A 14,368-nucleotide genomic window follows, 5' to 3' on the forward strand; every position below is an offset into this window, starting at 1 on the left:
TTATGACTATTATCAAAACCCAAATATTTAACATATATTTTATCACCCCGTTTTTTTATTACTTTTTCAATTAAATAAATGTCAGAATGTTTGACACGATGTAATTCTTCATTATCAAAACATCCTTGAATTGGATTCTCTTGATAGTCTTTAAGTTTATATGTTACAGGCACAGTTTTATTTATTTTTATAATTGTAAATATTTCATTTGTCCAGTTTGGTTTGTAGCCTTTCTCAAAGATGTGTTTATACTTGCTGATTCGTACATTGTCATTGACATTAAATTTCGGCTTTACATGACAATAATTTAAATTGTCATATACAGTTTGTTTTAAAATTTCTATATTTTGTCCAACAACTTCGCAAGGTCTCATTTTAATTGTTCGATGTTTCGTATTGTTATATTCTTCAATCAATTCTTGTAATATTTTTATCCATTTGTAGCTACCTTGTAAACTGAATTTAAACCACATTTTATTCTTAATTGTTCTATTAAATCGTTCAATGATTGACGCTTTTAAATGTGTATATGTTGAATACAAATGGACATTGTATTTTTTTAACATTTTTTTGAAAATTGCATTATAAAACTCTGTTCCTTGATCAACTTGAAGATTTTTGCAAACTCGTCCTTGTTTAAATATTTTTTTCCATTGCAGCAGAGACTACTTTTCCTGTTTTGCTTTTGAGACCAATTGCCCAGCTGAATTTTGAAAAATTATCAATGACTGTTAGAATATATTTATATCCAGAATTTACTTGTGCATGCTCAATCATATCGACAAGATCAGCCTGCCAACATTCGTCCTTGTCACGAATGTCAACTTTACGTCTCAGAAAATTTTTACGAGCTTGAGTGTGCAACTCTCGTACAACATCTTCTTTAATTTTACTCATTATTCACTAATATCTATATAATGACTGATGCTGAATTTTTATTCTGATTTAATATATAATATTTGCTTCTCTCAATTCTTCAATTATCGACATTATTTCATTGTTGTGACTTGGACTGCCAGTAGTTTGTGAAGCACATAGTAAACGTAATCTATCAACAAGCTCATTCGGATCATCCCAGTAAACATTATTAAGAGTATTGGAATTCTTTGATTGAATAATCATACTTGTTGGTAAAGAAAATCCCGATCCATGTGGAGCATTTGTTATGTGTGGTAATAAAAATGTCATAAATTTTTGTGATGCTTGATTTTTTATAGCATTTTTTGCTTTGTGATATTTTAAATGTGCATTTGTATCTAAAATAATTTCACTGTAGTTTTTTTCATCATCGAGAGTAATGAATGTTTTATTGGGCTTTTTCATAAATAATAATTGCATCAACCCGTCGGTAATGTCATATGTTTTGCTTGGAACATCTAGCTTGTTATTTTTGAATGTAACCCCACTATTTCCAATTTTAAATTCAGAATTTATTTTTCTCACACCATATTCCTTATCCCACTCTAAAGTATTAATTATTTTTGTATAATTAGACAACTGTTCATTGATATTTTTATCTTCTTTTTCTACATCAACATTCTCTTCTTCTTCCTCATTTGTAGATTCTGTTATTGTCACATCATTATCATTAGAATTAGAACTACTTGTCCCAATGTCCATGTTATCAAATGTAATCAAATTTTTTCCTCATAATTTGTGTTATTTTCATTGAATTTGTTATTTTCACTATTGTCACTTGTTGACAATTTATCTGCTATTTTATTGAGAGGTGTAATGACAGGTTGTAAATATTCATTGGCAGATTCAGACATATTTACTCTTCCTAATTTCAATATTTGATATTTTTTTCGTATAACATTTTGCACTTTTTCCATTTCACTTAAAAATTTTGCTTCACTAGCAAGAGCTTGTTTGCTGAGTGGCATCTTGATTGTGCAAGATTCTACAGCATACTGATGCAATTTAACAGATTGTTTTATTATTTATAGCTATAAAACAATCAAAGTTTTTTCTATATCTACCATCATTTAATTCACGATCTTTATCAATGCACAGGAAACAATACTTTTCTTTCCAACATTTAATACTCATTTGTCTAAATTTATTATATTCCATATCCATATTTGCATGATCTTGATAAATATGCTTCAGGTTTGTTTCATCGCATGGAAACACAATCAAAAAATTAATGTTGTCTCTAATTAAATGTTTCGGGATTCGTGCATTGACATAAATAAAATGAATCGACTGCACAATGTCTGCCCATTGAAAAATAATCCCGTATTGGCTGTTGATTTTCAGTAGCAACATCATCAAATATAAACAATGAGTTTGGTTTTGCATCATCAACCGGTACAACTTGTTCATTATTTGAAAATTCATAATAATTAATATTTTCCAGTAGCTCTAATAGTTTCTCTAAATATTGGCATTTTGGTTGATATAATGATTTACTATAAATGTAAATATTTTCAAAACGTAAACCATTTGGATCCACAATCAGACTCATAAGTGCATTAGTTTTGCCACAATTACTACCACCAATAATTGCACACCGTATTGTATTTGGCAACAAATCACCATGACGTTTTTTCTCTATTAAACCATTGCCACTTTTTTCTGTAACTATGTCGAAGTTGATAACTGGCAATTTCAATGCTTGTTTCTTGTACTCCATTGTATTGAAGACTGATGTAGTTTAGTATAAATTAACTCGTTTTATAGTCAATAAAAGCAGTCTGACATCAACTATGATTGAACATACATCAAGTAAAAATAAGAAAAAAAATAAAAAACGTAGTGGGAAAGGATTGCTTAATAAACTAATAAATAAACTACCAATTGAACTACACCTTCCTGGTTATTCATATTGTGGTCCAGGAACCAAGCTTGAAAAACGCTTGGCACGAGGTGATACTGGAATAAATCCACTGGATGCAGCCTGCAAAACTCACGATATTGCTTATTCTAAAAATCCTGAAAATATTAATGCAAGACATACAGCTGATAACATTCTAGCACGTGAAGCTGCTAAAAGAATTTTTGCTAAAGACTCAAGCTTAGGAGAAAAAGCAGCTGCTGCATTTGTGACTGGTGCAATGAAGTTAAAAACGAAATTTGGTATGGGGTTTGATGATGGAACAAAAAATTGTTGCAAAAATAAAAAGAAAAAAAGAAAATCTGTTATAAAGAAAAAAAATTTAAAAAGTGGTGGAAAATTGATTAAAAAAAATAAAAAGTCTATCATTAAGAATAAAAAAATCGAAAGCATGAAAAAAACAAAAAAAAAATGTGTTAAAAGAAAAACAACATTATTTTCAAAAATTGTTCAAGCTGCCAAACGTGCAATGAATGGTTCAAATAACACAAACATTGCAATTAAATCTGCATTAAAAGGTGCAAAAGAAGCTATAAAAAATACTGGTGGTAAAAGTAGCATTATTGCACCTAGAGTTTTACCAGTTCCTAAACACATTGGTGGTGCATTACCACTACTAATACCAGTCCTATCAGCTGTATCAGTACTAGTTGGTGGTGTACCTGATGTTTTTGAAGCAATTAATGGTGTTGCATCCAATAAAGAACAGCTGAATGAGAATATAAGGCATAATAAAATGATGGAATCGATTAGCATTGGAAAAGGTCTTCATTTGGCACCACATAAAAGTGGGATGGGTCTCTATCTGACTCCGAAAAACTTCAACTGATGCTACCACAGAGAGCTTTGACTGACGATGACTTATTAATATTTTCAAAACAATTAAAAATATCTAATTTTCGAGGAGTATTTATGCGAAATGACATGCCAAAAAATGGTCCTTGGAATCGCGAGTGTGGAATTGTCAATTTAGATGATAAAAAAAATGCTGGAACACACTGGGTTGCATACGAAAAACTTGATAAGAATTTAGCAATATATTTTGATAGTTTTGGCAATTTACAACCACCAAAAGATCTCGTCACTTATCTTGATGTTGGTAGCATCAATTTCAATCATAAACGTTATCAAGACTGGAGTACGTTTAATTGTGGTCGTTTATGTCTTGCTTTCCTGTGTGGAAAACTATAAAAGCTGAGGTTATATAAATTAATAATTAGTCTTTACCATACATTAGTCATGTGGGATACGCTAACTTTAACATTAACTGGACAAACATCAATTCTTGAGGCACAATATTTTTCACCAATTCAATTATCGAATGAAAAAAAATATTCACTAGCTCTCATTTCGTTTTTGTCATTTAATTCAATACCAAATATTGATAAAGACAATAACAAAATTCCATATTATAGTAATGAGAGTGATGGTACAATTACAATACCAGTTGGTAGTTATGAACTTGATGATCTTGCTAAAGGGCTAGAATTACATAAAGTCAAGTTAACATACAATAAAAATACCCTACATTCATCTATTGAAAGTGAAAGAGACATTGATTTTACAAGGGCAAAATCACCAGCAACTTTACTTGGATTTGCACCAAGACTATTGGAGCCTGGTCGAGTACATGTGTCAGACTTTCCTGTGAATATTATAAAAGTAAATACACTAAGAATAGAGTGTAACATCACAACTGGTGCTTATGTGAATGATAAAAAAGTTCACACTATACACAACTTTTTTCCAGCTGTTCCACCTGGTTATAAAATAATAGAAGTGCCAGCAAATCCAATCTATCTACCAGTTACTGTGAAGACAATTGATCATCTTAAATTAAGAATAGTTGATCAAAACAATAGACTAGTTAATTTCCGTGGTGAGACAATTACAATAACACTACATGTGAAAGCATAGTGATGGGAATTGCATTTAATTCGCGTTCTATAAAACGAGGATTTGCATATAAAAGCAGCACATCATGGAGAGATCCAGTCAGTCTGAAACAAGCAATCAAAAGGCTATCACCACAGAATATAATTTATCTAAAAAGTCTGGGACTCAGAGTAAAAAATTCTGGACTTGGAATTTCAATTGGATAAATATAAATTGTTTTAATTGTTTCACACATCGAAATGGTTGAAGAAAATATGTTGGATATCAATGCTCCAGTCCAGTTCAATGATGATATAACCAACTACGAGTTACATGCACATCAGCCATTTGGATCATCAAGCTTCAATAATAGTGATGAAATTAGAATATCTATACAAAATCAAGACTTGTTTGTTTTACCTGCAAAGAGCTATATACATATAAGCGGAAAATTGTGTAAAAAAGATAGTAATGATGCAGCAACTGGCATTGAACTTATTCACAATGCAATGGGTTTTTTGTTTGAAGAAATACGTTACGAACTGAATGGTGTTTTAATTGATAAATCAAAAAATGATGGTATTACAACAACGATTAAAAATTATTTATCATTGAACTCAAAAATGAATTATGGAAACGCTGGATGGCTGAATCCTGATAGTCAATATAAATTAGCAAATGAAGCTGGTTATTTTGATATATGTATACCATTAAAAATGTTACTTGGCTTTGCTGAAGACTACCAAAAAATCATTGCCAATGCAAAGCATGAAATTATCATGATACGATCACGGTCTGATGAGGATGCAATTATTCAAAATGATGTTGCAATTTTAGAGGAAGTTGCATTCGATTTAAAAATTACAAAAATCGAATGGTTAGTGCCATATGTCAGCCTATCAAATAAAAATAAAATGGAAATGATAAAATACATTCAAAAAGATCCAGTCATATCTATTGGCTTTAGAAGTTGGGATTTGTATGAATATCCAGTATTGCCAACAACTAATCATCATATTTGGACAGTAAAGACATCAACTCAATTGGAAAAACCTCGTTATGTCATTCTCGCATTCCAAACAAATAGAAAAAATATATGTAGGATGTAATAAAAGGATATTATTTAGGTAGACACTGTGAGGCAGTTATTGTATTAATGTTATTAGCGTTTATTTAAATTTCAAATACAAATTCATTTACGTCTTACACAACCGTCGTCTTAGAAATCTCGTTGCGAACTACCTGTAAAAAGCATACAACTTTCATCCCTCAACATGCATTCACACCATTCAACCTTCTCGAAAATTCTACTCTTTTCTAATCTTTATTGTTTTTTCCATACCATGTGTTTTTTCTTAAGCATAACTAATATTCTTTCACGGCCACAGCATTCATACAGATTATACCCCGTAGACATGCTCGGCCATTCCTAAACATCAAACATACTTTCCGATTTTCTCTTTTCTTAATACCTTCGCCAAACATTTCCATTCGTCTCACTCACACATCGTCATTCTCTCTTTCTTACATTCCTACATATATGGAATTTAAATATGACAGATTTTGACCATTGTAATATAACAAATGTTAAATTATATCTTAATTCACAAATTTTCCCATATGGGAATTTAAATTTAGATATTGAAAAAAATCAATTCTCTTTATTATACGATATGTATGCTAATTTTGGGGACTCATACTATGAGACAAAGCTTAACTTATTCTCAAAAGATTTTTTTATTAATCGGACTCCATTTATTGTCATTGATTGTAGTAAGCAAAATGAAACATTAAAAACTGGTGCTGTGGATGTAGGTCTAGAGTTTGAATTAAAGGGAAATTTTCCAGCAAGAACAACAGCATATTGTTTAATATTACATGATAATATCATCAAGTATAGACCAATAAGTGGCATAGTTCACAAGCTAACATAAAATAAATAAAATAAAATGTAAAATACAAAAAAATAAAATAAAATTTTTTTAATTTTAACGTCAATCAATAACAATACTAATAATAATAATAAAACATTTTTTATGGTGTAAAATAAATATATGGATTTATGAATAAAAGAAAAAAACAGATAGAATTCATTTTTGTGTTTTTATTTATATTGTCATTTCTTCACCAAAATCATCATTAGTAATTACATTATCATCATCATATATTATATCGCGATTGTCTACGCCATTGCATGCCATAATTAAACGACCTTTCTTCACAGCTTCTTGTAACTCAGCAAATTCCTTCTCATCTGAATTGAAAAGATCTGCAAATCTTTTGGGCAAATATAAGAAATAGTTGTTGTCGATAATAACTGTTGCTGCACCACCATATTTCCCTCCAGTAAACTTCTGCAACTTGGTGACTTTATAAACAATATTTTTTTCCAGATCTTTCAATGCTTTGCGTTGTTTTGCTTTTTGGAGTTGTTTCGTTTTTGTGAAAGCCATTTTATGCTATCTAAAACATTAAAAATCATAAACATAGAGATTATTGATCATTATAATAACGATTTATATTTTGTATAGATATTTATTTCTACAGATTGTTTTATTTTTTATCAGAATTATGAAGTAAATTTATTTAAAATACTGTATATGAAAGAAAAACTTACTTATGGATGAATCTTCTATTTGTTGCTGTCCTAGCCTTGCTCTTGCAATAGTTGAGAGAATTTGATGCTGTTGGATGCTCAAACTGCAGTATATATACAGCACAAATTCTCTCCCCACTAAATTACACATTTTTCTATTGGTTTAAAAATTTTTTTCAACATTTTTAAAAGATTGTGAATGGTTGAAAAAATAATTGGTGGGGGAAAACTAAAATCATTTCATAGAAAAAAATTCTATGATGTTTTAAAAGTGGGGAAATACTGAGAAAATTCGAAATTTTCTGCTGGGTTTTTGCAGACTGTCAATCATATTTTTCATTGTCATTTTCAAAATTGTCATGCTGTTTTAAAACTTTTAAGCTATAAGATAAGTATTAAATTCAAATTTTCCTGCTGATTTTCTCTGAAAAAAAAATTTTAATGGTCAGAGAAATTTTTAAAATCATTGTCAAAAATATTTAAATGGGGATTTGCAAATATCATACTGAGTCCAAAATTTACTTCTATAGAAATAATATTTCTTTGATGTTGCTAATTCAATTCTATGTATTTTGCATTATTATTTAATACAATGTATATAGTATTCGGAGACAAGTTTGATCTTGCATAAATTTTCCAAATATGAAAATGTATAGAAGAATAATAAAAATTAATCAATGTGTGTGTATGTATTATAATAAATAATTTTGAGAAACAATTTTGATTTATTTTATAAAAGATCTTAATTATTTATTTATTTATACAAATTCATTGCTGAGGAATAATGTTTTACACATTATAATTTGAACCATTGCATTTTAAACAATCCCTTATTGGTACATAATAAAAAAGTCCAACATCATCATCAGCATCATTTTGCATGGGATGTTTTTGGCATCTCTTTAATTTTGAAATAATTGGATTTATACGTTGTTGCACAGATAATTTTTCCCATACATCATCAATTTCATGTGCAGCAAATTTTACAATTGCACATATTGGGAGAGCTGCAATATCTTTCTTGCTTGAATCATTTAAATTTTCAACAGCACAAAAATGTACAATTGATTTTTTTAAATTAGACCTTGTGGAGAATTTTTTCGTGTACCAAGATTTGTACTTTTGTACATTTTCATATGCACATTTATATGATGCACACAATGGATGTCATTTGGAATGTCGAATAGCAGGATGTTCTTCTTCAAGAATTTTTATACTTGGACAACCCAAGTCATCCAGATTAAAAATTGTTATTGGGTTGTAGCGTAGAACAAAAATTAACCATTTCTTTTTATCATCACCTTTGACAAACACATACTTAAATTTTCCACTCAAAACTTGATTAATTATTGATGAAACTTTATCATATTTCTCGATGCCACTCTCCCATGCAATTCCATGATAATTTTTTTCACAGTCTGATACAGTTGTTTGATATTCAGGACTCAATTGTTCTCTCTCGCAGGGTGATTTAAATATTTTTATAATTGGTGAAATTCTCGGACAAAGTGGTTGAATAACCAACTCTTTTAAAACAAATAAACCATTTGTCTCTTGAAAGCCTTGAAAATCAAGAAAAGCTGACATTTTATTTTAATTTCACAAAATGTAGTCAAACGAAATTTCAGGACAAACTGATGATGATATGCCAACAGTCCTAGTACACAATACAGACAAAATCATCCCTACCACTTTATTATTCTATCCCCACTTTTTTATTTTTATTTATTTATTATTAAATAAAACTCAATTGTTGATAAGAATATAAACAATTGAGAAACATAACAAAAATTAATGTTAGACTCATATGTGATCATCGAACATCACCTTCAGCAAAATGCTGTTGTGGTCCTGAGCATTAGGCTCTCGACTCTCACCCAGAGGGTCCGGGTTCAAATCCCCGTCAGAACAAAAATTATTTTTTTCAAAAAAAAAAAAAAAAAAAAAATGGCGGCTCTATCAATTACGAAGTTTATTTATTGAATTACACAGCGGGGGTCTTTGATATCAAATTGTCCCAGAACCCGCTTTGGTCCACTACTCGAATCGATCTGAATCTTTTATAAAGCTAGACGTAATATTGTCTCAATGTTAGATACTTTTGTTTTCAATAAAACCAATTATGTTATAAAGCAAGACGACATTGTCTAAAATTTAGACAATTTTGTTTTTAATGAAACCAAATCTGTTATAAAGCACGACGACATTGTCTAAAATTCAGACACTTTTGTTTTTTCTCAAGACAAATACATTTATTCAATAAGAAAAAAAAATATTAATTCAATTCCTTCGATTTTCTTAAATGAAGGATATAAGTGGTTCAAAATAAATCTGTTTTTCTTTATTTGATGTTTCTAATACTCGAATTGAACCTAAAAAAATATAATCGAGATTTTTTTTTTTCCAAGAAGACATATTTTTTTCTTCAATCAAACGGTTTTTTCTTTCTTTCAAATTTTTTTTTTTTCCTAGATAATAAGTTCTATCTTGCAGAATTTTTTGTCTTAATTTCAACAAAAAATTTTTACAGTGTGGTTATCCAGCAGCTATCCAGAATCGATTCAGCTGTTATCAACTGGATTACCTGTCTACTTAAAATTTGTCAAAGTCCTAGTATCCCCTAATTAGCTAGTAGATATCTGGAATAAAAATTAGAGAGTTCCGTACTTTCGTACTTATAAGTTATTATAATAGTCAATACAATGATCATGAGAGTATTAGTAAAGGAAATAACGTCATTGTGATTAAACCATGGACTTTAGTGCAACGTTTAGAATGACTAACGTATATTTTATGAAATGTTGAACTTTAACTGTCGTTGAAAAACTGTTTTCCTTGAAATATTAGTATGTAAACGGCCTCGTAGAAATAATTTTTTCAAATTTTCTCCGGATTTCTTAGGATTTTCTCCGGATAATCTACGCAATTGAGACTTCCGGAGATATTTTTCCGCAGTTTATTTTGGTTTTCTTTAGATTTTTTTGGATTTTCTCCGGATTCTTTCGATAAAAATTCATCTTTTATTTTTCGTATGTAAATTCTTATTTCTTGTTTCTTTTTTATTGACTTTTCCATACCATTTTTTTTTTGGAGGGGAAAATTCCGAAAATCCGGAGATGTGAAAATAGTCTGGAGATTACTCCGTAAATCTCTCCGGAAGTCTCAATTGCCTAGAAATCCAGAGTGAGTCCGGAGAAATCTAGACTAAATCCAGAGAGATTTTTTCCACCAGGGCAATTATATAAAATTATTGGAAATGTTTGAGCTCTTAATTTATTAGGAATGTAAACAAAGTATAACGTTGTCATAGTATGTTATGATATTATGTTAAGTGAAGTGAATCTATCAAGAGAGTACCGCGACAATTTTTATGTAAACGATGAACAAAATATAATTAAGCTAAAACTGTCATTGCACTCTCCTTTGAATCATATGACAATAAGAGAAAAAACAGAAAAAAAGTAATGTAGACCTCCATAAAAAAAGAATATAAAACCTTCATACCCAATGAATACATCTTGGATCGGAATATATGAATTGGATATCACAGAGATATCTGGTACAGATCTTCTGGATATCTTTAAGATAGAACCTGGATATATCCTGGATAAGGAAAGAATGATTTGATCAAATCTGGATATTATCCAGATACCCGGTGGATATCCACACCTATCCAAATATGGCACAACTGGATATCTAGAACAAATATTGCCTCGAATCAAAACTTAATTTTTTTTCTTCCAAGACGTTATTTTTTTAATTTAAAGCAATGTTAGTATAACTCATGACGTAAAAAGATATTTTAAAATTTTTTAATTAGAAAATAAAAAAAATTATATTCTTTATTGATGATTACTTTTTATTGTATTATTGTTTATTTGAATACTACCTATTCTGAAAAAACCTAAATCTATTTTTGTTGTCTTAACCCGGAATCGACCCTACTGATTTCTAATTACTAAACGCATATCTTTACTCGCGCGGACATCGAACGATTATGGTTAGGACGTGTTTTTTGTAAATTTAAAGTACAAGTTGGCCGTTATCACAATGGGATTGACACACAGCTGGAACAAGTGTATTATAACAACATACTGTTATTTATTTGATAAAACAATGAATTATTGATGTGAAGTTAAGTCCGGGTAAAATTCGGTCCGAATTTTCAATGACAGACTAATACTAATGATCACGCTCTATTACTCTCTCATAATAAGAATAATTATTATTATACTACCACTACATAATGATGTATGTGATTGTAGTTCACGATGGATTGCTGCGTAGATAATAACAATAATAATATTGAGATATATTATTATTGCAATGGCCGTCACTGTCATACCTTCGGAAAGCTGGTCACGATATGGCTCCTTTCTATATACAAAATACTCATTCCATATGTAGAATATTTGCTCCTACACTTATGATACTTGTGACGTTAGGATTTTATTATAGTATAGTCACAATGTAATATAGACCTATGTACACACTATACTTGGTTCACGATAGCTCTCTTCAGGTTCGGTTACGTATTTCATAATCCTATCAGGTGGACCGTGCCCCTCTACCATTTCTAAGACTGAGGTTCTGTTCCGTTTTCTCGATTACTCCTGGCTGTTGGCTCGAATATGCCAAACCCCTCGGTGATTCAAAGGAGAATAGTGAGAAATCCTCGTTGATAACCTTGGCCGATAGTTCTTGCCGTACAGGTCAGAAAATCAGTTACAATATTTATCCTATTATTTACTTTTATTTATTTACTTCTATTTATTCATTTATTTATTTATTTATTTTATTTTATTTTATTTTATTTATTATATTTATTTTATTTTTCTTTAACCCAACAGTGCAAGACCAGTAACAGGGTTATAGGTTAAAATTTATATAATTTATGCATATATATTTAACAAATTGTTCTTAACAATAATTAATTAAAGGTAACATAATATATTGTAAAACTTGTTTCTTTTTTTAGGGAATTTCAATTTCCTATTGTTTTCGCTTTTCATCTGGACCCCCAACTTTACTCCCTCCGAAAATTTTCAATCCCTTAAATATCTAAAATACGATTAATAGGATAGCAATTGAATATGAAGGAAATTACGTAATATAAAAAGAAAAACGGAAAACATAGAAAATATATAAAATATCATGGAAAAAATCACTAAAATATAAGAATATATATATGATACAAATGGAAAAGAAAAAACCACTGAATATATAAAAAAATATTTCAATTTAATATTTTAGCCTTCTAATATACTTTAATGGAAATCTAAGAGAAATTATCAAATAAATCACAAAAAAAAAAATAAAAATGAAATGACAAGTTTAAAAAAAAACAGAAGAAAATAATACAATATATGTGACCTAAGATACAATAATGTGGAGAATAATCAGAATCCATTTTAGTCAAATTAAAAACAACATATAATAACCAAAAAATAATATAAAAATAAAAACAAAATAATGCAATAACATCACATCATCAATAGAAAAAAAAAAAACATCTATCACTTTTCACCAATTTGAAAACAGATACAACGGAATTTTTAAAATCATAAGCCAATAAAATCGAAATTGATGAAAGAAAACAAGAAGGGAACAATCCAAAAATGAAGAAAAAAAAATAAAACTGAGTAATAAAAACACAACAAAAAATACATTGATGAAAAAGAAAATTACAAAAACAACAAATTTAAAATTGAACACAAAATGGTAAGTCAAAAATTAGAAATGAATATAATTTACATAAAAAATTAACTTAAAAATGCAATACAGTGATACGAATTATAAATAGAAGTGAAATAAAAGGAGTTCTGGCAGTTGACTCAGCCGACTGTGATTCCTGAGTTTCCGTTGGCTTGCCACACCCGTATTCACGGGACTATATGGTCTATCGGAAACTCAGTCGACTGCCAGAAGGCAATGCGCATGGTCGTTCATAAATGGCGTGGTCGTTGATGCTTGATTATATAAAATTTTAGATATTATGAAGATAGTTTGATTTATTGTTATTGCGTATGATTGAAAATATTTATTGAAATAGATGATATATAATTTAAAAAAATGATGAAACAGTTGCTGAAGCAACTGTGCCTGCCCTGCGGGGGGAATTTTAATTTCTTTATTGAAATTCGTGATTACAAATTTATTTTATTCTCTATTGTTACAATGATCACTGTTACAACTAAAAATTATTTATCATTTTGTTTGTTCCTTACATATTTTCTTTAGTAAATTTAGTATCTTTATTTGGTTTATTAAATTTTTTTTATTCAAATTTTATTTTACTTCATAATCACTGTCGTCTGCTAATGTTATTGTTCTTTTTTTTAATATAAAAATATAAAAATAACACTTCATTTATTCTACTTTAAAAATTCTACTTCGTTTATTGCTATTATGACTGCGGTGATATCTATATAAGAACATTGGCAGCATTGAAAATTTTTTTTTTTTTTTGCTAAAATAATTTTACCTGCACATGAATTATTTAGTAGATGATTTCTTGTATTTTTTCAATTGGAAATTAATCTTTATTATATTTTTATTTTTCTCATCGTCTTCGAATTTTATATTAGCCTCTGTTTATTATCTTTTGTTTATTAACTTTTCTCACTAATCCTTCAGTGACCATATATATTGTTACGAATATGAAGTTAATCACTCCCTCCTCCTATACGATAGACAGAGACAGATAATAGAACTAGTAAAGAACAAATGACGAACTTAGTAACGGGAATAGAAATGAGAGAAAAGAGTTAAGTTGCAGTTGCAATATAAGAGCAAATGAATAACTTAAATAGAAGAGATATATATCTTTATTTTAACTCTAAAACGTAACATTGGTGTCAGAAGTAAAGAAGTAAAAATAAAATAGAAAGAAAATATTACATAATAGAAGGAAAATATAAAAAATAAATATAAATTCATTGAATTAATCAAATCGGATTCTATTTTATTTGAAATAGTGAAACGCTCACAGAATAAAAATATCTAAAAATAAAAAGAAAATTAAATAACATTATATGAAACAAAATAAAAAGTGATTA

General features: G+C 29.0%; 1 protein-coding gene across 1 annotated transcript; it reads right to left on the reverse strand.

The window, feature by feature from the left end:
• On the reverse strand, window positions 1-897 carry LOC122850494. Its single transcript, XM_044149631.1, has 3 exons — window positions 760-897; window positions 63-290; window positions 1-6 (listed from the first exon to the last, which is right to left on the reverse strand). Exons 1-3 carry the CDS (start codon window positions 895-897, stop codon window positions 1-3), a joined length of 372 nt encoding a protein of 123 aa, XP_044005566.1.
• Window positions 898-14,368: the final 13,471 nt, after the last annotated feature.

This window comes from Aphidius gifuensis, linkage group LG2 (genome assembly GCF_014905175.1).
Source record: "Aphidius gifuensis isolate YNYX2018 linkage group LG2, ASM1490517v1, whole genome shotgun sequence".
In the NCBI taxonomy this organism is placed as follows: Eukaryota; Metazoa; Arthropoda; class Insecta; order Hymenoptera; family Braconidae; genus Aphidius; species Aphidius gifuensis.

Excerpts from the sequence above, each read along its gene's own strand:
- LOC122850494 (XM_044149631.1), bottom strand. The coding sequence starts at position 897 with ATGAGTAAAATTAAAGAAGATGTTGTACGAGAGTTGCACACTCAAGCT. Across the intron at positions 291-759 it reads ATATGATTGAGCATGCACAA|CCGAAATTTAATGTCAATGA; the intron begins GTAAATTCTGGA and ends TGTCATGTAAAG.